We start from the raw sequence: 26,234 nt of genomic DNA on the forward strand, positions 1-26,234 counted from the left end.
TTGCTTAAAGTCTTTAAACCCCATACAACTGATTTCCTCTTGCACAGCACCTCTGATTTCAGCTTCAGAAACACAAATGAAACAAGCACCACCGCAACCTCGGGCAGTGAAGAAGTGCAATGGCACCTTTGTTACAAAACAGACATCGATTTTCTGAAGGTCACTCAGAAAACCTCTGTCAGAGCCAAGAATAAAACTCAGACTAGTGGTTTTATCCATAGCCCTGTCCTCCTTTAAAACTATTGCAGTCTAATTTAGATTGAATGTTTGATTCTAATTTTGAACAATTCTCTCTACTTCCATTCACAATGGAAATGCCAATTTCACCTTTTTTAGTACTAGTCTAACCAATTGGTTTTATATGTTTTAGTAAGACCATTAATGTGGTTGGTTCTGACCTAGTTTTAAGTCTTGTTCTCTTCTCCTCTCTCATCCTATTGCTCAAAGAAAAACAAAGCACAATTAAGTAATACCAAAAAGAAATCAATCAAATAATACAAAAACAGTAGAATAAGGTTTATTTCCCCAGATGAAATATTGCCCTGCTTCCTGAGACAGCACTGTTGGCATGCTTTGTATTTTTACGACAAAAATAATTTTACCAGCTAAGTATTTTAAATTGCAAAGGGAACCAGATGAACTAACATACTATGAAAGAATAATTAATGATTTCATTGCTCATTCTTCCTAACTTGCATTTCTCACCACAGCTGCTTATTTAGCTCTGTTCAGTTGCTGATTTAGGAATTTCTTTGCAGTCTGTATCAGGTTCATTTCAACTCAGGTTGTGGCAGATAACACCCCATTTACACTGCAAATGCTTCTATCCTGACACATCTTGTCCTAGCCTGCAATTCCACATATCAATACGATCTCTTCAAGTGACTGTAACATAGTCTGATTCTCTGCACGTTGGGATATATGCAAGGCATGCTACAGCATGGCACAGGCTCTGAAATGCCTGGTTCTTTACAGTGAAAATTGGTAGGGGAGACTGAGTTGACATGTTTTTTTATTTTGTTTCTTTTTAAAAAAAGAAACAATCCCAGGGCAAACATTCCATTATATATAAAGTAAAACTGGAAGTCCGTTTATTTGATGGCAATACAGAATTTATGATACATTCGGAAAGTCCATAAAGTCTTGGGAAAAGCAGGGTCTCACAGGAAATGAAAGAGCAGGAACAAAAGGGTTGTACACGATAAGATCTGAGAATGTCAAGTCTTAAAGTCACATCTGTCACTGTAAAATGAGGACAATATTTACCCACAGCTTTCACAGATGTCACCATTTTGAAGGAATGAATGTTCCTTACTATTCTTTGAAGCCAAAAAGGACTATTTATTATAATGAGAAATAAAACTGATAGTGGTTTAAGAGCAGAAGCTTTACAGTGTCTTAACTACAGCTTTATTATATTCATAATATTTACTTTAATTATGAGATAATTCATAATATTTACGCTAATTATGAGATAATCTGACACAATCCATTCACTGTAGATAACATACCAGGCAGAAAGAAAGAAAAAGCAGAATGTAGAAAGAGAGAGCAGTCTCAATGCTGCAAACTGTCCTGCATGGACCTATCACAAAGCCTGGAGGACAAAATATCATCCTTATTCAAACACAAGCATTTACCCACATATCACAGAGCGCAAGGTCAGAGACACCATTCAGGGAGTACAAAGCTCTGTATTAGAGGAAAGTGGCTAAACATGCAGAGCTTCCATCCTTGAGGTAACAGTTTCCACCCTTGGAGATATTCAATACCGACACGGTCTTGGGTAACCTGCTCTGGCTGAACCTGGTTCCTTGGAGATATTCAATACCGACACGGTCTTGGGTAACCTGCTCTGGCTGAACCTGGTTAGTACAACCTGTTTGATCAGAAGACAGACATCAACTGTCATCATCCACTGTGAGACTCCTAAAAGATAAAACACTTTGTGTCAGCAGATCTTAGGGATAATTCAGGACTCTTGATTAAACACTTGGGAAAATTTTCTAAAAATCTTCACCAAGCAGCTTGAGGTGTTAGGCATAAATCCAGAAGGCATATGTAGCGCTACAGAATTCTTATATTTAGTATTTAGGAATACATGCATGATTTTTCGGCTTCTGAGCTAGAATTCTCATACCTCTACGAACACACATCGATCATACACCTGCATGGCATTTTAAAGGATGCTTCAAGGTTGCCTCAAACCTGCTTTTCTGCCCATGCAGCCAGCAGAGAGGGAAATCAGCTATGACTGAAGGATGCCCTCCAAACCGGACACTCCGCATGTCTACATAGATGCAGCAGCTCTGTACAGTCGGGCTGTACAGCACAAAGCTCGACACTTGAAACTGCTATTTAAGAGTCACAGAGGTTCACCAGCAAGAAATAATTGCTAAGAAAATTCTTTAATGCTCACAGAATTCTTTTTAGAATCTGATTAGTTTTAATTCTTGCCAGCCATCAATCAAAATAAAAACACAGCATACCAAGTCTACTTCTGTCAAGGTTTTGCACAACAGAAATTTGCGTGTTTTAAGTAGTTTTGACACTGAATCCACTTTTTGAGTTCTAACATTCCCCAAATGACTCGCACTTCTACAAAAGAAAAAGTGAAAATATCACAAAACAGACTTTAATAGTGTAATGTTTTGTTGTTTTCCTCTTACAGCTCTCTGTTGCAGACAGCTTGCCTGGGATTGCTGGTGCTTAACTTGGGAGCAATTCTGCCGCAGTCTGTCAGCACCGTGCGTCATTTTCCCACTGATGCACCAGGACAGCCAAGCTTACAGCCCTGAGATGCTGCAAGAGCACAACTCCCCCGGACACAATGGGTTATTTGAAGGTGGCTGTGGTACCTCCCCATCAGCGTGTTCAGCAGCAAGGCCAGAAGCTCTCCCCTCCACCCGAAACAACAGATGAAAAGGGCTCTTTAGCCACCAGGCCCCTCACTCAAACGTTCTGCATCTCTGCAGAGCCTCACAGCCCTGGGCTGATACTTGCAGGCACACACCAAAGGAAAAGTACAAACATCGAGACATGACACAGCTGGAAAGGGCTCAGACTTCAAAGACAACGGGAGATTCCCCATTTTCAAGTGCCTCACTGAGAGCCAAGCTCTGGTCTGGTGTTGCTGTGGAAGGGGAAAAGCAGCACCTTCCCAGCACACAAACTGACCCAACGGGGCAAACCCCAGCTAACGGACCTTCACCAGCACATTCTCTGAGTTACCTCTCCCCTGACCGCCCTCCCCGCCCCGCCGCCATCTTGTCCCTCGGCCGCCACCCACCGCTGACCGTGAAACTCCACTTCCCGTGAAGCCTAGCGGCGCCGTCACGGCGGCAGCGCCGCGCTGCGAGGCGGTGGCGGTCGGCGGAGCAGGTACGGGCGGGACCCCCCCGCTTCCTTCCCCAAGCCCCCACCCCGCCGCGGGGGCTGAGCGCGGCCTGAGCTCCCTGCGGCTCAGTTCGGAGAGGGACGGGGAGGGGGACGGGGGGTGGATCCCGCCCCGCTTGCAGTCGGTGTACAGGGAATGGCCGCAAAACAAGGCCTCGGGAGGGAAGTTAACTAACTTCATAACTGCAGCTGTGTATTTGCTTTTTTTTCCACAACAGTCATCTTTTCTCCGAGTGTAACCTTCCCATCTGAGGAATACCAGGGCAGAATGTCTTTCTGCCTCGCCTAACAGATGGTGAAATGAAGGGCTTTAATTAAAACGTGAAATAGATCGTGAATAACTGAATGTGTAGTGACATTAGAACTCTGATTGATTTTAATGTGTATATTTACAATGTGTTTTATAGGTCAATTTCTTTAAATAGTGCTAAAGGAAAGAGGATGGAACCAGAAAAGACTGCCAAGGAAAGAGTCCTCGTTACTGGAGGAGGGGGTTATTTTGGCTTCCGGTTAGTGTGTTAAATAGTTATTACATACAAGAATAAATGTAAAAGACTGCAGCTGCTGAGGCAACAAAATCCATCTGTAAAAGGGAAAACTGTGGGCCTGAGGTGCCTGATGCAGTTCACTCCATTCACTCATCTTGTACCTCAGTTTTGAACAAACGTTATTCTGTTTCCAGATGTCAAACATCAGCTGACTTGCAGACATTTACCTCTCTGGTCACCTTTGTAATAGGGATTTAGATCATAATCTTCCACCCTGCTCCAAAGAAAAGGCAAGTTCTTTATTTTGACAGAAGTCCATGGCCTGCAAATAGTTACACGCTATATAGATTAAATACGCCAGCTGTTTTCTACTCTCAAGAATATATTTACTTTTATGGACCGTGATGTTTTAGGATTGGAGCTGTTAATAAGGTACCTGTTTCAGTGAAATCTATTTGCCCTTACTATAGATGGCTCTGCAGGCCATGTAAAAAAAAAAAAATTAATAATAATCCTATTTTGAGCCCTCGACTATCTTCAAGAGTACTTTCAGAGTTGTAACTGCTTCCTCAGGTGAGGGAGATTACAGTCATGACCAAAAAGTAAATTTCAAGTGGGGGGAAAAAAAAATTCTCAGAAGATACCTGACTTCTGCTTGGCTTTTTCCTCCACTGTTTCCCCCTTTGAGCACTACAGAAATACAACAGTTGTAGGAAAGGGGGAGAGGAATAGCAGATTTGTACTTTGTGTCAACACCTCTGTTCATACCTGTCATTTGGAGTAAAATGCAGACATGTAGCTAAGTATTCGTACCAGCTTAGAAGCATCTTGCTCACTCCACAAATTTCAAACACAATGGCAAAGATCAGCCTATTGGTCTGACAGAACTGGGATGGCACAAAAGCAGTAAGACAAAACCAGTAACATTTTTTTTTTAATAGTTGGCTGCAGGTTTACATCTAAAAGGTTTGCTATTGCTGATCTCTAGGGGACAGAGGCAGAGAAATAGGTGGGTTCTTCCAAAAGGCTGCTGAAAGCACTTCAGTTATTTCTGTTCTGAACTTTATAGCAGTTCCACTTTTTTTCCCTTTTTTTTTCCCTCCCCTCCAAAGTATTAATGGAGCATGAGAAATCAGTATCATAGTTGAATCTTCCCCATAGTAGATGACTAAACATTTAAAAGACTTCCAGCAGAAAAAAAAAGGGAAAAAAAATCAGTATTAAAATAGTTAATAGTCTTCTCTTACCTCCAGGTGAAATGTTTCATGCATCATTATGCTATGTAAACTAACAGATGGTTTCTGTCATGTTTTAGTTTAGGTTGTGCCATGCACCAAAAGGGAGTTGACGTGATTCTCTTTGATGTCATGAAGCCACTTCAAACCGTGCCAGAGGAAATAAAGTTCATGCAAGGCAATGTCTGTTGCCTGTCTGAAGTGGAAGAGGCTCTTAGAGATGTAATCTGTGTATTCCATATCGCTTCCTATGGAATGTCTGGCAGGGAGCAGCTGAACCGAAAACTTATAGAAGATGTTAATGTGAAAGGAACAGAAAACGTCATCCAAGCCTGCAAGAGCGCAGGAGTGTCGAGTCTGGTTTATACAAGTACATATAACGTGATATTTGGAGGCCAGATTATAGAAAATGGAGATGAATCTCTGCCTTACCTACCTCTTCACCTTCATCCAGATCACTACTCCCGGACAAAATCTTTAGCTGAAATGAAGGTGCTGGAGGCAAATGGTGCTGAGCTTGGAAATGGGAAAGGTATATTAAGAACCTGTGCTCTGCGACCAGCAGGCATCTATGGGCCTGGGGAACAAAGACATCTTCCAAGAATAGTTAGTTACATTGAAAGGGGACTGTTTAAATTTGTATACGGAGATCCTCTTAGTTTAGTAGAATTTGTACACGTTGACAATCTAGTTCAAGCTCATATCCTTGCCGCTGAGGCCCTCAAAGCCAACAAAAAGCACATAGCTGCAGGCCAAGCCTATTTTATTTCAGATGGCAGGCCTGTAAATAACTTTGAATTTTTCCGACCATTAGTGGAAGGTTTAGGTTACAAGTTCCCAACCTGTCGTCTTCCTCTCTCACTTGTCTATTTTTTTGCATTCCTTACGGAAATAATTCATTTTCTTGTAGGTCGTTTTTACAATTTTCAGCCTCTCCTCACTCGCACAGAGGTTTACAAAACCGGTGTTACGCATTATTTTAGTATGGAGAAGGCCAGAAGAGAGCTGGGGTATGAGCCTCAGCAATATAGCCTGAATGAAGTGGTTGAGTGGTTTAGATCTCGGGGATGTGGACCAAAGCTGAGGAAGTATACCATTATGCACCTTGTGAGGGACGGAGGATTGCTCTTGCTGCTAATTGCTGTGATGGTCTCATGGCTTCCATCTGCAGTTACATTTTCAGTCTGAAAGATGAAACGCTGAGTATGGAGGACAGAATTTGGTTATGCTCTCTGAGTACTCTTGGTTTTGACAGACAGGTAACAAAAAAACCCACAAAAAAACAAACCCCAAGAAAATACGTATTTGTGTCATTCAGGTAAATATCTTCAACAGTTTTACCCCAAGGAATAGAAATGCTGACTAAAAAGGTGTAATTTTTGTACATAGCTCCTCTTCAGAGTAAAATTGATCAGATCACTAACAAGATGCAAACAGCACTTTATTTTCAGCTACAACAGCACACTACAGTGACTGGAACAAGTGTCCTTAGACTGACCCTTCTTCCTCCCTAATGGGATTATACTCAATCCCTCCCCTTTATTCCTATAAAGTTTGTGCTACATGACCCAGAGGAGAATGAGCTTATTCTTTGATCACATTCCAAAACCAAATTCTGCTCTCCAGCTTGAATGTATGTATGTCTCACCAAGATTAACTGACAAACTGTTAGACAATAAAGAAATGCTTTTTTTAAAAAAATGAATACATTCTGGTATGCTTTTCTGAGTTAACTGTGATATCTAATGACACTTCTGGAAAATGCAGAATGGTTGATCTAAGTTATAGCAAAGTGCTTGAAGCAGCACAGAGTTGTAGATTTTTCTAACAGTAAAATATGCCTGTTTAAAATGAATGAGCTAGCTAAAGTGCATTCATAAATAACAGCTATGATTTTTCCCAGCATTATTGAGTGGTTAAACAAATAATCCAAAGACATTTGGTAAGTGATTACATTCATGTTCCACTGTTTATAAAACATTTTTAGTCTTTAATAGTATTTCTTTATACACCTGATCCCATTTGAATAGAACTTCACCTTTGTAGAAGGATGATAAACACTTGATGCAATGCAACTCATAATTTTGAGGAGATTTAAGAAAAGAAAATAGGACCTTGTTAAGTACAGGTCAGAGTTACTGTAGAGTAGAGTTAAGTAGAGTTACTATCTCTAGCAACTCCCTCATCTCTGTCAGTTTACTATAGGAACCAAGAAACTTCACATCAAAATGTTAAATCACAAAGTGGTTTTCCCTTAACCCATCAGCATTACTGTTTCAGTACTTCTTGATAAAAGGACAGTCCTTCAAGAAGTTCACACTTCTCTTTAAACTTTAGTCTTTCCATTTGAATAGCTGAAACTACACTGATCTTAAATTAATTTTGTGTAAGTTCCAGTTACTTCAGTTCTGTTAAACTCTACTGTAATTTAAATGGGGAAGTGGCGAGGAAGAGACAGACCGTAGTTCTACTGCATTGTTAAAGTATTCTCAGAAAACAAAAATGCCTAGAGAAACCAAGCTACAAGTCCACTGCCACCTTTGTTGAGAAGATGGAGATTTTTGTAGCTAATGCTGACTGTAGACAGGATGATTTTTTGAATGTTGAGTTCTTTTCTGGAGAAGTTTACCTTTACAAAAAAACCCTAAAACAAACCACTGTTGATAACTAGATGTTTTGTTTTGCTTCAGATCTGACTTTCCTCCTCCTTCACTCCCCTACCAGTGTGTACACCATGAAAGAAATCAAATTTAATACTTAGCTTGAGGGCAGCTCGAGAGAGAAAAAATATTTTTTTTCCTCTGTAACAGCAAACAAATCACAGGGGCCTGGGGCAATGGTGTTTGAGGGCAGGAGTGTTGCACTCCTTTATAAAGAGCTGCTGTGCCTCCAACAGCGTGCTGACAGCAGAAGGGCCACTTCTTACAAGTCATTAATATACATCATAGTCTGCAGAAAGAAGAAACTTTCTTTTCAATAAAACAGAAAAAAGACAGTTGTGACCTCGTGAAACATTGGAGTGCTGTTCTCTTTTCCAAAGGCCCTGCTTTTCAAGTGAAAACCACTTGGTTATTTTCCTCTGTAAGTTCTCTGGTTTTGACGTAAGGTTATCTCACAAATTGATTAAGAAATTTTAATGCCAGCAGAAGCAATAGACAAAACCAAACTGTACAAGAAATCGCACAAGCCTGTTGCGCAGAACCATAGCATTGGTATTTCATGCTAAATCTTGTAAAGAGATTTTTTTTAAAGATATGAAAAGTATCTCCTGTACCCCAGAGGAATTTCTTCTGCTATTTATGATCTTTTTATTAGCAAAATTCAGCTACTGCCATTCATCATTATCTCAATGGTGGGTGGGGGAAAAAAAAAAATATCTATGAAAGGGTCCTAAACTCATGGAGCCTACATCCATGCTGTTAACACTGGCCGAGGTTAAAGCCCTGGATAGCTTTTTAGGTACAACAGAAGAGGAAGCTCTTGAGAAGACAAAACAAAACCCCAACCAAAACAAATACCACATCTCCAGCAGAAGCTGAGCTCAACACACTAACCTTTTCATTTGTCTGGAGTCAAGGACAGAACTGTTCACTGATAACAGAGTAGGAGACATCATTTTGTCCTAACGGCTCATGACTTCTGCTTGAGCACAGGGCACTAAATCAGGTACTTGGTAGATGAAATAGGCAGGGGCTTAGCAATGGCTACCCTGACCCCATCAACATGCACTGGTGTAAGCGTTAATTCCCGTCGTTCAGGTCCACCTAATAAAAAAAGCAAAGTCCTGACTGCAGAAGAGGCAAAGGATACTTTTCCTCTTTCCAGAATGAAAATAGGAAATCTGTGGCTTATGGAGACGCTTTAAAATTGCTTGAAAATTACATATGTATAAAGCCAGTCACAGCTGCTCTACTTTAAGTATTTTACAATGAGAATTCTCCCTCCTCCTTCCTTGTTTTTATTTGATATTACTGCCCGTGTGAATAGCTGAGTAAATTAAGGTAATTAATTACCAAGTGTTGTGTCTGTTTCCAAATTTTAATCTATTACCTGTTTTCCTGAAAGTGAATTACCAGAAATGCATCTAAAAACTGAAAAAGCATAAGTGAAAATACAGCACAGCTTCAATTTTTCCTAGTCCTCAAAATTATTTAACAATTGCTAGGTGCCTCACTGTAAAGAATGATGCTGATGTTTTAAGTGAATGGTTTAAGAATCTTTGGTTGGCTGTTTAACCTCACATACACAGCATGTCAAGGTAAAACTTTGCCAGATATATGTGAACAACTTATACTTTTAATGTATATTTAAATATATTTATTTTAGAAGTTTAAATGACAATCATTCTTAACGTAGACTAGATTTTTATAGTGTTTTCTCTTAAGAGACTCAACCAAAATTTTCCTTCATTTCTATTCATTACTAATTTCCACATAGTTTCAACAATATCATGGCATATTTACTAATTTATGATGTGATCTTCAGATAAAAATGTCCTGAACACTGATAATTTACACATATTGTAAAAGATGTGGGGATTAAATTGCAATTCAGGAGTACACAAGTGGTAAGGGAACTACTTCTGCTTTATTTTAGTCAAACTCATGATTCCCTGTTTTGCTGGAGTAACAGCTAAGAATGTAGACTAGCAATGAATGAAACTGCACTTTAAATTCTTTTAAGACAAATAGCTGTGCATGTTTATAAATACTGTGATGGATCTAAAGATAAATTTGGATCCCAATTGATCCTGAAGTTTTTTCATTATATTTTCATTATATTTAACCTCTGTTTCTAATGATATAAATGGAATTTCAGTCTGGAACAAAGTCAACTAGTTGGACTGCACTTGGAAATGCTGACACAAGACTATAGCAGAATTCAACAACTGAACTTCAGCTTCCATGCTGCATGCAGAGTTTTACAACTAGTTTGGAGAACTCAAAGATAATCTTTGGTACATAGCTAATGCCATCTCACCATCTAGAAGGTTAGTTTGAGAATTGCAAAACTGAAAAAATCTTTGCAACAGAGAAACTTATAGATACATTGGGATGGAAAAAAAGTGAGAACATAGGCAACAAAACAGCTGAATGAAGCAATTTTTTGGACTTCAGAACTTGTGCATACCAATATTCACAAATTTAAAAGTGATAAAGACCTTTTGGTTCATCTAATGACCTAGGCTGCAGGTACCTCATATTGATTCCTGCTCAATATATATATAACTTTTATCAAAAGACTGAGAAAAAATTTGCTCCCAAGACTCCCAACAATGAAAAAAATCACAACATAAAGACAATGCACGTTCACCCGGCAGCACTTCTGCCCACGCAATTAAGGCGAACTTACCGGCAGAAATAATGCTGATACAATTTTATGGTGAACATCCATATTACTGTGCTTCCACATTACTACAAACTCATCTTTGCCTTGTTCAGACTTTATTGTTCGAGTTGATCCAAATCTGATGCTCACTAGGGCTGAAGTTTGTATCTACCTACGACTGGAAAAGGTCGGTTAGGAGTCGCAAGTTAAACATGATCTTTGACCTTTTCCTTCCACCCTGTTTGTTTGCAGCCAGATGAAGTGCAATAATAACCATGTCTACGGAAACAATCAATAAGTCAGTTCATCTTAAAAACACAGAAATGCCCTTACTCCAACCTCTAGTGGAGCACACCATAACACACCAGCAGACCACTTTTCAATAAGAACTCACTCATACTGCCTCAAATGACCAGCAAAATTCATGAAATCCAATAAGCAATGTTTAAACAAAGCAGCATCTGGCATCATTCACATCATTGATGAGATATCAAAAATTATTTATTAAAAATAAGTTATTTTAAGGATTTAAAACAGTTTCTATAAGAATATAACAATTTATCAGATATTGTTAACTTCAAAAGAATTATAAATGTTTTTCCTCCTAGATTATAAAATTAGCACACACATTCAAACCTACTTTCATATTAAAACAATTGCAAACTGTGAAAAGTTGCTACAGAGTCTGTCCTGACTAAGAATTGAGAGGTGACATTTTGAAGTCAAAACACAGAATGCAAGAAACAAGAGAAGAGTTAGCACGTAGCCTCTTGCCATCACTTGCAAGTCAACAAAACAGCCAATGCAGTATTTTCCTTCTGAATAGAGTGTAACATTACACTCTGGGGAAAAGTCTTACTGTAAAATGAAATGCATTTTCATAAATACTGAGGGAGAGCCTCTTATAACTTTTGACATCACGTATGTGTGAAGAATGTGCACAGGACTTTTCAAAGGACTATAAATGTTGCTAATTCTTAAGTATTTGCACAGCAGCAGCACAAGGAACTACCGTGTTCATCACACAATGGCTGTTCTGTGTCAGGAATACACATACCGATGACAGAAGCCAGGGCAAATGGACAATTTGGTTATGTCTGCTCTGGAACCAAGCTTAAAAAAAAATCCCCACAAAATGAAACAAAAAACTCACCACAGCAACAGCCTCGTGCTCTAGGGTTTGATCCCCCTAAGCCCTAGCATCTTGTAGTCTCCTCTTTTTTGTGATCAGTCCAAGCCTATCTGGTACTCAGCTGCCTATAAATCCTGGCCCCTGTAGCAACAACCTCAGGACCTTCCAGACATGGCTTTGGGCCACCTTCTCTGATCAACACTGACAATACAGTGTTCTCACAACATTAAATGGGAACCATGGAGGCTGTTAGATGAAATATATAGCACAGGGACAAATCATCCAGGAACTGAACGACATCCAGGAACATGCTACAAAATGCATGCACACCAAAGGTCTCCCCTCAAGGAACAGCAACTGAATCATCCCATTACACCTGGATACTGCAGATAAGCCCAGCTTTATGCAGCAGTCTAGGTTATAGCTCTACCTCCCAAATCCACAGTTGATGTGGTTTTTTTCTTTGTTTGAGGGGGGTCCGCACCCATCTAATCGTTGAACAGGTCAATGAAGAGATCTCAGGCAGGAGGAAGAAAAGCCTTTAACTTTGCTCTCTTCTCTTTTTCAGTTGGGTAATTAGTAATTAATTTCTTTATAATAAATTTACAGAAGCCACCCCATTGTGGGACACACTAGTATAGCACTTTCATCTTTGAGACAAGATTGCCTTTGCAGAATAACTAAAACCTCAAGGGTGTTCTTCAAACCATCATCTGTGAACGCACAATGGCATCAATTAAGTGCCTCTTGAAACAACAGAAGTCATAGCGTGTGGAGCAAGAGAAACTGGAAATAGCTGAGGCAGCTTCATCAGGCCATGAATCCCAAACCCATGCAAGTTTTCCGTGATCAGAAATACAGCACTATGTATGCAGCATTTTATGCCTCAGGCAGTCACTTAAGACAGAAAAACTTAACTCCTCCGCACACATTTGAAAGTTAAAGTCAAACATATAGATAGCAAAACTCTACCCACATAGAGACAGCGCTACTACGAATTTGATAGTAATAACATAGTGCTAGCAGAAAGAACCAACACATACACAAATTATGACAACTGGTGTTAAATATGCCATCGAAGGACTTCAGTTCTGCTCTGGCAAGAAAACACACTTGCTAACCTAACAAGTTTTCTCATCTGTAGCTCCATGTTCTTCACTTGATGAAAGCTGTAAGAACGATGTACCTCTATATTTGTGCATACTACCATTCTTGGATTAGATACATTTTGGGAAAACGGTCTACATTTACAGAACCCTATTATTTGATGCTATCGTCTAAGTAGGATTGCAAGATTAAAAATGGACAGTTCATTAAAAAAATCATTTCTAAGCACACGAGCAGCTGAAAGGATTTGCAAAATGATACTATACCAAAGTAAATGCTTTTCAGAATTTGAAATACCTTTCCTTTTTGCAAACAGACAGACATTTCCTCCTGCCTATCTTAAAACTTTTCCTTCCAGTGCCTTGAGGTTGTGAACATACGTTCACAGGGGCTATGAATACGGGTTCCACATTGTTCCTTTCTTAAACCTTTACAGAGTTCAACAGGAAAAACACAACTGCAGTCACAGAGGATATTTAGTTTCAACAAAATTAACATGTTATCTAGTTCTCAAAAATGTAACAGAAAACTTTTAACAAGAGACAATATGGTATCAGCTATCAGCTGCCCCAAATATTTTATACAGTATCAGAAGTACAATCTGCTGCCTTGGGCACTGTAACATACATGATGTAACAATGCTGGTGTAGAAGTGCTTTTCCAGCATTTAATAAATTAAAAACTCACTACCAGTTAATCTGTTAAAGTGGTGTGATTCCATGCATGCAGATTGTTGTTAATGTCTTATCTATAGCCTGCGTACACAAATACAGTAGATGATTTATAGTTGTACTTCAGGTATTGATAATGAGAAGTGAGGTCTATCCAACTAAATGCCCTCAAATTTTACAAATCCTGAATACACAGAAGGTCTGGCCTGCACAGAGGGTATGCTTTGTACAGAATATAAATTATTAGGAATTACAACAGTTTTTCTTATAAAAAGAAATTGTTAAGGAAATCCATCCTTCCTCCTCCTCCTCTTCGTCCAGTCATTCAGTCTGATGAGACCGTCATTGAGTAGGATGACCAGGATAAATTAGTATCTCTTCCTGAATTGCACCATAAAGCACGCATCAAAGAATGATTGCTTTAAGAGTAGAATTTGCTGTTACTGACTTTCTTCTCTTTTAATCTTAAGGGAAAAGAAAAGGAAAAAGTCAAATCTACTAGGAATTCCTCAGAGGAAAACAGCCTACCAAGTTCAATTCACATAGATACGAACAGTGAGTAATGTATTGACAACAGGCATTGCAATTTTTTTCCTCAATAAATGGGAGTAAACCAGTGATTCATGCAGCTGTTCAGCACATAAGAAAGGGTAAAAATACTTAAAGAAAAGTCTTCGTCCCATCCCATCTGGAGATTGACTCAAGACTTCCTCCTGGTACACGAAGCCTCTCTCTGTCTCCTTCACACCCAGCCCGAAGGTGGTGGCAAAGAAGAAAGAGCCTTCCCCTAAGCCGTGGATAACATACTGACGCTTCACTGACAATTCTATGCTGTTACAACTCAATTCTGTGTTTATCTTTTGTGGTTTGTGTATCTGGAAGCGTCTTCTGTTCCCACATATCTAATATGCTAATGACATTTCCAGGGACATAACTTTGATAGTGTAGAAGGAGTGTGGCAGTTTATTTATTTGGCTGTATATATCTCCTGGCTTTCTTCCTGGGAAGCAGGAGAAGAGAGAAATAGAAACTCAGAGGAGTAGATGTTTCACTGTAATCACTGAAACTGAGATTCCACTGAGCAGACATTTCACAGCATCTGCTGGCCTCTAGCGGCTTGCAGCCCAGCCTTGCTTTACTGCAGCCCTTCCTTGCTTCAGACACGCTCATTCTACCCTCACCACTCTTTAGATGCTCGTTTTGATAAATCTGAGATTTCCTTACCATCAATCACGTCTAGAAAGAGCTGCCTTGGAAAGGAGAATGATTATCAACTCACCTGCGGTTGCATGTGTCTTGATATATCTGTAGTTTGTGCTCATTCACACTGAATTCTTTTAATATAGCATCTCTGTTAGGATTCCTTAAATTCATATGGGTATCGTAAAGGAACAGCTGGTTATTAAGCTCCTCCTGGCGCTTCCGAAGTTGCCGACATGAAGAATAAAGCTCTTCTTCACTTTCCTTCAAAAGGATATTGGAAATCAAATGTAACTTGTAACCCAAAATGACACAGGATCAACATAGTTTGAGAAATTATTTTGTTTTCCTAAACACATTCCATTAGCTTTATATAAAATTAGTTTTATAAGATGTTTCTAGAATGTTTATGGAAGCAAACAAATGAAGGAAGCACTAAAAAACCCCTCAGGCCCACAGTTATGAACAGCCATACCCTCTAACCCTTCCAGCACAAGTCATGAAATGTGTATATTTAAAAACTTCTATTGAAAAATTTTTCTCTAATAAAGCATGTCAGTCTGTTGAGGAAAGGACAGCAAATGGCGTATCATAGGGGGATATCAGATTATAAAAGTTTTAATAATATTTTTTAAAAATGTTTAATTTTTGACTGTGCCATCATATTTGTGTATTATGCTACATACTACCAATCCTGGTGCTCTCCTATTGGAATCTAGACTAAAGGTGGAAATACTGACTAGTAAAATAGGACCCCTAATAGCAGCAAGTACTCAGACAATCAAGAAAGGACAGATCCTGTGTTTCTGTGGAGCTATGGCAATTCCATTCTTGCAGAGGAACTAAGTATTTGAAGAATAATTTGCAGAAGTCTTAGTTTCTGTTGTTGTATGCAGTCTACAGTAGAAATTCTCAAAATACTCCACAAGCATAAAATAATCATCATGATTCCCTTTATGACTTCAAATTATTTTAACACTTCAAAACTTTGGATGCAAAAGCCATCTCCTTTATGGAGTTACTAGTGGGGAATACTACTGGTAGGACTGAAGTCTTAATTTTCATATCAGCAGCAAAACGAGATACTCATCCTACAAGAAATGACATGCAATCAATAAATATAATAAATCTAAACATTTTCAGAGGCAGCAAATTAAAAGAATGCCTCTTTCTGCACTCAGTCCAGATCAGCAACATGTCCCAGGGGTTTCAGAGCAACAAGATCCTTTCCTAAACCTTCTTCTTCCTCCTGAAACACATTCCTACAGCTCCCAGATACAGCCTAACTGCTATGCTACTGATTAAGATTTAACAAGTCTTTTTTTTTTTAAATGGGAAGGAAACTTTGCATTCCCAAATGGCAAAGGGAAAAGCAGATTGCCAATTACCAATTTGCAGGTGTAATCATCAAGATACATATGTACTACTATTTGTTCTTGTAAATAAATGTATCCACAAAGCTAGACTTTAAAACCCCATTTAAGAATGTCCGCTTCAATCTTTATGTTAAAAAGATATACAGCATTGAGGCTGATTGTAATCAGAAAATGCTGAAGAGATACACACACTTTCTGAAGCAAGTAAATCAATTTTCAAGCAAATAAGACGTGCTTCTAAATGTAACAACCACCTCAGTATAGTACAATTTCTACAATACCAAGAAAACTGGCTAACTTCAACAGAAACTGCATAAGGCTCCACATAATAATTCACAAATGTGCATGCTTACGTCTACAATATTCTTGCTTCTCTATTCCTAAGAAATTCTACAGCCATCTGTAATTCCCCTTTATAATTTTGTATTTCATCTCCAAAAGCATGCAGATGGGCTCTGTATATAAACAGGCCTGTTATTAAATTATATCATTTTATGGAGGGTCATCATTTTAAAAAAAGGGTAAAAGAACAGATGGAGACAGCCTTGATCTTTTCTGATGCTTCTTGAACGATCTGGCAAAAGTTCTAGAAGTTGATTAACTATGGTTAAGTCTTGGTTTGTTGCAGACTGCCAAACAAAAGGGAACTTTTTTCAAAGTCCTCCTGCCACTGCATTACCACCCAGAGACATCAGACATCGTAAACAACACAGAGCTGTGCTGCATCTTCATTTAGCTTAACAAGCAGAAGGGGCTTCAACAGTGCGAGATGTACTACTGTCAAAGGACTCGGTACTAACAGATTGGGAGACATACTGCTGCTATGTACAACACTTCAAGAGCTACTCCTGCCCCAGGCAAATAATGATCTGAATTTCTGAAGAGAAACCACGGCAGGAGGAATTTGCAATATATCTACAAGTGATGTCCATGCTCAACATATTAGGCAATGGTGAGTTGCTGCCAGTTTGCTCAAAGGCAGCAAGCCAAAAAATAGCAGTTTATCAGTCCTCCTCTATCAGACTTGTGTCCATGAAATATGAACATTTTAAACATTAACTTCAAAGGACATAGGTCTCTCTTGTTTACACACATGCAGAGACACATACACTCTTGGTCTCAGGTTGTAGCCCTCTCCTGCACTCATGACTCTTTGCTAGCCAACAGAAAGAACCTACCACGGCTGTCAAACACGGACATTACACACATTTTACAACATGTGTTATAAGGTGGCTTTGTAAAAATCTTGACAAAGGATGTTTGAAAAAGGCTGCCACTCCTTTGTGAGGAAGAATGTGACTGAACTCAGTAATTTCCATTTCAGTGTATGCAACTGCAGGCACAAATCCCTCCAGAGACATAATGGCTTACAGTTAGCAGAAGTTGGTGTTTTAATCAGGAAAAATAATGTACACCGGTGTGAACTGCAGCATAAGCCTGAAGTTGGACTTTTTTTTTTTCCTCTGAATCTGAAGGGTATTGGAAAGCACCCTGAAATACCCACATCCCAGAAGCATCTTTAAACTTTCATCACATGGCATCTACACCAGTGTATTTAAATTACATAAAATATTCTTGAGATAGAGTCTGAGAATAATCCTGCTTTAAATCAACATATACAGTAGCACCTTTGGAACACCAAAAAATGCTGTTCATAGATCAGCCACTTTCATGTCTGGCTTTCGTGAAGCCAGGATGCATCATTATTTTTCCCTCTATATGTTTAAAATCATTTGTACTTCAATTATGTGTTTTAGAGAGGCTTAAAAGAAGCAGATGAGCACTTCTGCAGGAACTAGAATATGTCTTCCACCTGACGGGTTGTTTATTTTACTGAAATACTGGGAGAAATTACTATCTTCTCTTCCTAAAGTGATTTCTTCTTATGTAGGACCTTTAAAAAAAGATTATTCTACAAAGTCAAAGCTGAATTTAGCTAGTTTTGCATGGCATCAGCCAGTTAACAGGGGAAGACAATGACCATGCTGTTACAGCAAAAACTAGTGGAGGTAATAAGGCTTTGTTAGTGCATTATTTCTTTTAGCAGCTGCGTAATGTGTCCATCCAGAGGGAGAGTAACTCAATTTGTATAATGGGTCTTCCCAGTACCTACAGAAGAAATGCCTGAAAATAACACATCAGACACGGAACAGAAAACTGAACCCTCATTTCCTGTTTTCCACAAAAAAATGATAACATACACTCTTAAGTGCACAAAACCCCCAGCAGTTCTCACCAGAACTTGTTGCATTTCACAGTGAACCAGAAGTGAGGCCAGCTCTATATCTTCACTATAGCCATTCTTGAGAGGAACTGATCTAAAACCTGGTGTGTATGGGGAAACATATGCAAAGGACAATTAGAGTCAAGGCAAAGGGTTGTCTGCAGTCACAAAAATGGTGCATACAGTCCTGAAGGCTAACAGATCCTTCGTTGCTCAAATGCTCCACAGCTGAGAGCAGGCTTTGCTGTGACAATTACAGGGATGCAAAAGGCGAGAATGGCAAAATTGAGAAACATACGATTTCACGTGCTCTTGAAAACTAAAGCCAAATGCAGAGGAAAGCAGAAAATTTACTCTACATACGTGCATATCTAAGATAATGAACAAAACAAATGCACTGACACCAAAACAGAAGAAGAATCTTCCCAGATTTTACTCAGAGCACTTAACCCTGCTGCTGAAATGGAGTATGTGGTAAAGAGAGTGCAAATCGTTCTACGTAATGCTTTCCTGTGTCAATTTTTTAAAAGGAATTTCAAGAAGGTGAGAGGATTATTTTAAATACTTATACGCTACACATCCAGTATCATAATAAACAATGGATTGAAGGAACTCAGATCAAAAGAGCACTTGTCCTTTGGCATGCTGTAGCTGCTACTGAGAACAAAGTCACAATACAACAATTCTGAACAGCATCTTTCTGACTTAGCACCTTATTATAGACACTGATCTCACCTGATTTGATTCCTTTGATGGGAAAAGTGGCGTGTGCTAAGAAATTGGGATCACTGAACATATCCTCCTCATAAACAACAAAGCGCAGAAACGCTAGATTTGGATCATAAATTTCAAATTTCACTTGCTCTGGACAGGGTGCCCAAACTGGATTAAGGCCATTGTCATCTGTAATGAGAAGGAAACATTTGCAGTATGAAGCAATAATTTCGCTTCATTCACATATGGGTATGTATCCCAGGACATTTTCTGGGGATACAAAAGCCCAAAAATCCTATTTACCATCTGTCTCCTGTTGTAACGTTGCTTCAGAAGGGTTGTATTTCTTTATTTGGGGGGGGGGGGGGGGGGACGGGACATAGGAGGAAACCTGGCAGAGATGCAAATCCATGAAGAAAAGCTATTATTTGTATTTAAACATATCAAACCTCCTTGGACATGTATTTGTTTAAAAAACTAATTTATTGCTCATATTCATGAGCCTCATGCTCCATATCAGAGTAAAAGCACGAAAAGCACTAAGACGACCAAGGGCCCAATTCTTACAGATATTTATAGAACACCAAGTAATTTGGTACGTGTGACACAACCACAAAGCTTGCTCTCTGAAGTCTTGGCCACTTCCCACATAAAGTTAAAATCATAATCGTCTTCTCTGAAGTACTGAAGAGCCACAATGCACATTCTGCTCCGGAATCTATGTTTATTTTCCACTGGTATCAGTGGTTTGGATAATTAGAACCAAAGCCTCTTGTCTACTAGAGGAACACTGCTGCATCCAGAAATATTAAATGGTGAAATATTGAGTGGCTGAGATTCTGCCCCATTTCAGTGTGATTAAACAAAGCTCGTGTACACACAAACACATATCCCTTATCCAGAACTCACCAGGAGCGAGCTTTGATCAAACTGCTATTGCACGGCAAGTTACAGTACTTCACAGCCCTATATACCCAAGCTGTCTCCAAGGGGATGCCAGTCTTAGAACCCAAGTTTAAATAAACAGAGTCTGGATCTCTCTCACAGTAGCAACTCCCCATTTCAGACAGACTTTTGGGAACGGACTAGCACTGCTGAAAGCACTTTCAAGACAGCTTTTTTTTTAAATATGCAAATACACAAACTTATGCATAGGCAAAACCAACAGAATTACAACCTTTTTTTTTTTTATAAACTGCAACATTACTTTTTTTCCTAAATTTGATATACATTGAAGTTTCTCAAGTTAACTGGCCCTGAGGCAAGCAAGAGAATACCATTGTATGACTCATCAATCCAGAGCAACAGTTAACTTATTCCTCCCTATATAGGTTGCTGGCCAATTACAGACAACATAACTGCACAGTCATCCTCTACTCGCTTTATTTAAGCACACTGGAAGTATAACCATATCCCTACAACACAGAAAACCACAGATACTTACTCACAACTGTTGTCTTGAATTTGTTGTTATCATATTCAGCTCCACAAATTTCTACCTCTACAAAGGGACAAGCGATGCTTCTACCAGGTTTAGGGAGATGACGAGCACCTAAAACCTGCAAAAGCAACTGTAAATGAGAACCACCTCCAAAGGAAACTTGGCACCATTATTTCTGTGCAGAAGGTAGCCTACAGAACTAGAGGGGGGAAAAAAAATCCAGAAGGATATGCAAGAATACACACTCCCTCTCTTGAATATGTTTGCATGTATTAAACACACTATCTGTGCCACCAACAATAATATCCTCCATTGTTTGGGTAAACCAATGATTTTCGTTTTCAGATACTGTAGCTCACATTCATTACACACAGTATGCTGTTCCAGACCTGGTCTGGAACATAAGTTTTGTTACTTTTCCTCAGTCTTTATTACATATCTATTTTAAGATGTTACTGCTTGACATTCACAGGCCCTGTTTACCTCTTCTCTAAACTCTAGTGGAAAGCAGTTAATTTGTTTCTTTCTCAGAAAACGTATTTTTAAAGGACATCTTACTGTATAGCAAGTGAGAACAGAAACAAGTTCAATTTCTGTTTGGCACAGAAGACAACATGGAATAATTTTCAAATTATTTCAAATGATAAACCTATCTCTCCATGAAAAACGAGAATGACATTCTGATTAAGTCACAGTGTACTAACCATGATGAAGGGGGGGGATTAGCTTATTATTTTTTCTGCTTAGTTCCTATATTTCATTATAAATATCTTTCTTCCACACTGGAAATCTCTGAACTAGTTAGTCTGCTGCTAACCGATCTCCAATAGGACCCTTCTATTGAGAAGTCATCAAATTGGAAATGCAAGTTAGTACATTTGGAATTTTTATTAGCAATTATATAAAATTATCCCAGGATTGTGTTTTCAGTCCTATAGCATGGGCTTCGTTAGCATGATAAAGATATATACTTCTTTTCAGGAACCAGTGGAATTAGTTTTATTCTCAAACACACTGACATTTAAAAACAGTATTTTGACAACCTGTCAGATCTTGCTCTGAGACTTAATAGCTTTATTTTTAGTTTTATAGATATTTACGACTTGTAAAAAACATAATTTACAAAAGAGATTTACCCTCACTGTCATAATCATCTGCAATTTCCTCTTCGAGTCATTTGGCATTGGGTCATATTCTTCATTTCGCATGCTTTCTGGCTGCAGAACATAGCCAGTGCGTCCATTAAGTGAAAACAAGGCATGGTTCAATTGCATATATTTATCTAGGGAGAGAGTTAAACAGTCATAACAGAACATCTCCATTTGAATAAAGCTAAGGAAGTACCAGACTAATGGCTCCACTCTGTAATTCTTTCTGGTCACCACTTTATCAGAAAGAGCTGGAAAGGAAAGTTGGAAGACTCAGTTCCTATCAGTAACTGAACCTGACAGGCCATTTCTCACCAATTTTAATCCCGATAAACCCATCTCCATTCACAAGCAGTTTCCTATCAGTGTGTCGTAAGCTAGCTGGCCCTGACCTGAAAGTGGAGCACAGCCTTCCCTGTGGCTGAACAACTGCTCATCCACCTGAAACTTACTGTAAATATCTCTGCTTGTTCAGTACAAAGAGATCAAGGTGAAATAAACCTTTTAGAGTTTGGGGCTAGTTAGGCTGAGAGACAGGGCTTTTGGAAACTGACTTTTGGAGACCGGCTCTATCAGGCGATCCACACATTCAAAACCAAACTTCAGTTCTTGCACATCCCTCTTGCTGGGAGTACAAATAAATAGGATGGCCACGGCGACTACAGTGGCAAAGGAGCCAGAAAGGGGCTCGTTTACGGTGAAATGGAAGGTGGCTTAGATCCTTTTTTAAAGATAATATTACCTGGAGTTTGGAAGTTAAGAGCCACCATTTGGGAGCCACAAAGCCAGAGGCGGAATGGGTCATAGTTGGATGAGTCGACCCTCTGTCCTTTAGGATAGACACGTGTCAGTCCCTTCTGGTTGTACTTCAACAATTCAACTGGCTTTTGCTTAACAATGCTCTCTGCCTTCGTTTCCACAAAAGAACGGATTTCTTTGAAATCAGGATTTTCTACACAGGTAGGGAGGAAAAAGAGTGGTTACTAAAGGGAGAAAGAAGACGACATTTATACTGCATTTCTACTAACACTTTGTTTTACTTTGTTTTGCTTTGTCCTTTAATGCAATAATTGGCACGGTTTTCATGCAGACACGGCAAATTGGTTGAGCATCAAGTCTGAAAGTTAAAATTGCCTGCTTGCCACATGCTTTGCAGCAGGGCAGATAAGAGTCTATAGTCATGTTCTCATCTCATCATTGCTAATAATGTACTTCTGACCACTATAACACATATTTAAATGAGACATCTTTTCCTGGGTTTAAATGGGGAGAAGAAAGGGTGAGCCAGGGTTAGCCAATGCCTCAAACAATGACTATAATTATAATGTCTTAACCACACTGACAGCTTATTAAAAACATTTACAAAGAAACTTCTAGAAAAAGGGCACATTTGCTGGCTTCTCCAGCAGCAATGACAAAAAATTGGAATAAGAAGTACATATTTCAGCATCAGATTCCACAACCACACTTACACAGACTCCAGTTCTCATTTATATTATAAAACCATATACCATTCCAATAGCTTACATAAATGGCAAACAGGTTCTTACAATAAAATTATATAATGCACAACAAATCCATTTTGCAGGTTTTTACAAACAAACGACAAGTGTTAGCCAGTTTTTCATCTCAAAAAAGTCAACTGACACGTAACTAGCGAGCTTCCCCATGAAAGACACCTACGAGAAGATCTCTCTAGTTAACTAGTTAGAAATCTGTGACAGTTTTTTATGACAGTTGAATAGCATCAAGTTCCCTACTGTACAATTTCAAAGTGCTACTATAAACTGAATGCGTGAGGCAGAACTTTGTTTTCTGGTAGAGAAAGGCTAGATTTTATCTTCAGTTCTAAGATTTCAACTAACATCTGTAAAGTCAGTAGAAAGGGTAAAATTCGGATGTAATATTAAAGGAAATTACCTAAATTATCCTTTGTTTTGCTTGTTGGCTTGCAGTAGATTACCAGATCAGATAATTCAATAGCAATCAATTGATTCTTTTCCCAGTATTTCCTCCTGTTCTCCTGTAAAACATTAACGAAGTTTTAGATTACAGATACACTGAGTATTATGGTACAGCAACTCCAGGGTATACTCTAATGAAATGACAAAGCTGATGCATTCTTTGTTGCCAAGATTCCTATCTGATACTTTAGACACTTGCATAGATATAAGGTACTTTGAGACCCAATTCAGAGAACAGGCTAACCAAGCGGATTTGGGTTTTAGTTGTAAAGTGTCTCTCTATGTATTTACAATCCTGAGCAACAATTAAGTCTTGTTAGTAACTAAACAGCTAAATTCAAACCCTATGAGCATCATTTCTGTAGTTTCCTATTTGTACACCAAACCAATAATGTTATGTATGGAAAATCATGTGCAATCACGCAGGCATCATCCGTAATAAACCCACTATCTACTTCCATGTTGGCAAGCACCTGCTCTGTGGAAGCTGAACAACGGTCCCTGCAACCAGACTGGGAACTACTCAAGACTTGTCCTGAGTGGAGATGTTTGGGCTGGAGGCTTTTCAGTCATAAGAAGCAATTACAGGATAAAACACGTTAGAAGAGTCCCATGCCAAGCAGCAATTAGCTTTGGTACAAGAGGTTATGAAGCAGCAGCAATTAGGAAGTCTTCCAAAAGAATTCCCTCAACAAGACAAATTGAAGAGGAATGAAAATCAGAGCTAGGGGAGCCATGGGTTTCCAGAATGTTTCACTGAACCAGAGATTATACACTGAAGTCTAAGAAAAACAAAGGAATACAGCATTTAGACTTGGAAATAGCTTTGTGAAAAAGCTGTACAAACCTAATTGTACTTAGTGATCCACTACGGTTTCCCAGACATTGCTCAACAGTAATCAGAGCTCCAAATAGCAAAGGGCCACTTCTAGATACCACGAGCTCATGTTTAGATACAGCCCTCTAGTGATGAACAAGCAGGAGAGCTAGCAATGAGCAATCGTTCCTGGGAGCATGGCAAGTGTCAGTATTAGAGATTACAAGATACGTGAAGCTTTGCTTTACTTTTTGCGTATAATGGACATAACCCAAAAATAAACTCATAAAACACCTGTATCGTATCATAGCCTAGTGTTGGTTCACTGTGCTTTTTCCTTCCCCAAAATTCAGCCTCTTAGCTGTACTGGCAAAAAGGGCTTTTCCTCATCTTTTTCCCCTCCCCATGCAGCAGTCTATGATGTGAACTTTCTAGAGGCCACACTGTGAGAAAAGCCTCCTGATTGACAGAAATGAGTTTTAAAGGATCTTTGAACACAGACTGTTTAATACTTCTCTAACAGTAGAGATGGAGAAAAAGCTGCCAAGCTCCTGAAGAGCCATTGATGTACCATAAAAAACATTCCATTTAGAGGCACTTCTAGGCCATGCTACTCTTTTTCTCATTTTTATTTCTAAATGAAAGCCTGGCATAAGAACCGTATCTCTCCTCCCCCAACAATAGGTCAACAGCTCCTGTTGCTTCTTCCCTTCCTGAATCTGCAGTCCTCTGCTTGAGACACCAACTTGCCTGCTATAAATAGGATTATGATGACCCTCAGAGCACAACCACTCCAGATGACAGATAAACAGCAGGAGCCAACATGGTACTGAAACACATTTTCCATCACTCGTATCACCCACTTAACAATAAAAAGTGAATAAAAGCAACAAAGGAAAGAATATACTTAAGCATAGTCATTGTAAGGGCTTTTTTGGTCATGTCAAAGATTTCTTAAATAATAGAAAAGTATTTCTAGGTAAAGGGAGGTAAATTAATACATCAGAACAGGAAAAGCAAGTCCTAAAGAATGTCTTTAAGTGGCAGAACTTGTAGAGGGACATAAAAGCTAAACTTAGGCAGAACCCTTTAATCTTTAGGCAAGGATTTAGAAATACTACTACTGAAGATCTGGCAAATCCAGATTGTGCCTATTAGTTACAAATAAATACAGTATTAACTAAACAATGCCCTATCAGTGCCACTGCATTCACTGGAAAGCAGAGTTAGTAAACAGGATTAAGAACAGTTTAGGCAAAGGCAGCTCAGATTTCACATATACTCACTAGTGGATTCCCAGTACTGAACAGAACAGTCTAGTAACTGAGTTTCTTCTGCCTAACACCAGGATTGAACCAGCGTAACCAGATGTAAAACTGTAATGGCATCTACTTTGTACTACTAAGCACACTTCTCCACTGAGGTGCAGGGTGAGACACAGACAGTACTCTGCTGAAAGACTCCTGTTAACATAAATTTACATGAAATGCTAATTTACATAGCATTCCCAAAAGAGTTTAGGGAACAAGATTCACAGCATCAACAAAATGGACAAAATGCAAGAGAGTGAAGGACCAGGCCTTAGCAAGGTTCAGCAGTGTATAGCAGCTAAAGACAAATCCTATTTTAAATTTATAGCAGTACATTATAAAAAACAATGGATAGATTTTTACCAGTACCTCTTCTGTAGTTTTCCAAGTGATTTCACGGATACTTTGGTACCATTCAAAGAGTTCTTCTACCTTATCAGTCGCAAACTCAACACATGGATCTTCTGGATTCTTAGGTTCCAGAATGAAGACAAAAGGCTTTTTGTGTTTCCCTTGTGGCATTTTCACTGTTAGGCAACACAGTAGCAAGAAATTTATAATAAAATCCAACAGTAGTTCTTCAAAGCCGTCATTGTTGATTTATTGCAACAGTGAGTATAATAAAGTTTCATCATATTAATTGTATTAACTGTATTAATACAAGGAGATGTTGGGGTTTTTTT

At 38.9% G+C, this 26,234-nt stretch overlaps 2 protein-coding genes and 1 long non-coding RNA gene across 6 annotated transcripts in view; 1 reads left to right on the forward strand and 2 right to left on the reverse strand.

The window, feature by feature from the left end:
- Window positions 1-1,067: 1,067 nt before the first annotated feature.
- On the reverse strand, window positions 1,068-3,338 carry LOC142603687 (uncharacterized). Its single transcript, XR_012837580.1, has 2 exons — window positions 1,851-3,338; window positions 1,068-1,791 (listed from the first exon to the last, which is right to left on the reverse strand). It is a non-coding gene; the product is annotated as an uncharacterized LOC142603687 (long non-coding RNA).
- On the forward strand, window positions 3,314-6,824 carry SDR42E1 (short chain dehydrogenase/reductase family 42E, member 1). Of its 3 annotated transcripts, none has more exons than XM_075765584.1 (3): window positions 3,319-3,381; window positions 3,804-3,905; window positions 5,200-6,824. In XM_075765584.1, exons 2-3 carry the CDS (start codon window positions 3,838-3,840, stop codon window positions 6,305-6,307), a joined length of 1,176 nt encoding a protein of 391 aa, XP_075621699.1. In that variant the 5' UTR covers window positions 3,319-3,381; window positions 3,804-3,837; the 3' UTR covers window positions 6,308-6,824. The 3 variants fall into 3 exon arrangements, with proteins under 3 accessions (XP_075621700.1, XP_075621699.1, XP_075621701.1); XM_075765586.1 differs by having other exon boundaries at window positions 3,361-3,381; window positions 5,205-6,824; XM_075765585.1 differs by lacking the exon at window positions 3,804-3,905 and having other exon boundaries at window positions 3,314-3,381.
- A 4,107-nt stretch (window positions 6,825-10,931) lies between these two features.
- PLCG2 (phospholipase C gamma 2) overlaps window positions 10,932-26,234 on the reverse strand; it is a 77,828-nt gene continuing 62,525 nt past the window's right edge. Inside the window, exons 25-33 of one of the 2 annotated variants that reach the window (XM_075765487.1) lie at window positions 25,921-26,078; window positions 23,381-23,483; window positions 22,203-22,412; window positions 21,449-21,594; window positions 20,316-20,430; window positions 18,893-19,060; window positions 18,170-18,258; window positions 14,637-14,821; window positions 10,932-13,821 (exon numbers count right to left, since the gene is read on the reverse strand). In XM_075765487.1, the coding sequence (XP_075621602.1) occupies window positions 13,779-13,821; window positions 14,637-14,821; window positions 18,170-18,258; window positions 18,893-19,060; window positions 20,316-20,430; window positions 21,449-21,594; window positions 22,203-22,412; window positions 23,381-23,483; window positions 25,921-26,078 (1,217 nt within the window). In that variant the 3' untranslated portion in view covers window positions 10,932-13,778. The remainder of the gene's footprint in view (window positions 13,822-14,636; window positions 14,822-18,169; window positions 18,259-18,892; window positions 19,061-20,315; window positions 20,431-21,448; window positions 21,595-22,202; window positions 22,413-23,380; window positions 23,484-25,920; window positions 26,079-26,234) is intronic. The other variant, XM_075765488.1, reaches the window with a different exon arrangement.

The sequence above is a fragment of the Balearica regulorum genome, chromosome 13 (genome assembly GCF_011004875.1).
Source record: "Balearica regulorum gibbericeps isolate bBalReg1 chromosome 13, bBalReg1.pri, whole genome shotgun sequence".
NCBI classification, from domain to species: domain Eukaryota; kingdom Metazoa; phylum Chordata; class Aves; order Gruiformes; family Gruidae; genus Balearica; species Balearica regulorum.

Excerpts from the sequence above, each read along its gene's own strand:
- SDR42E1 (XM_075765584.1), top strand. The coding sequence starts at position 3,838 with ATGGAACCAGAAAAGACTGCCAAGGAAAGAGTCCTCGTTACTGGAGGA. Across the intron at positions 3,906-5,199 it reads GGGGGTTATTTTGGCTTCCG|TTTAGGTTGTGCCATGCACC; the intron begins GTTAGTGTGTTA and ends GTCATGTTTTAG.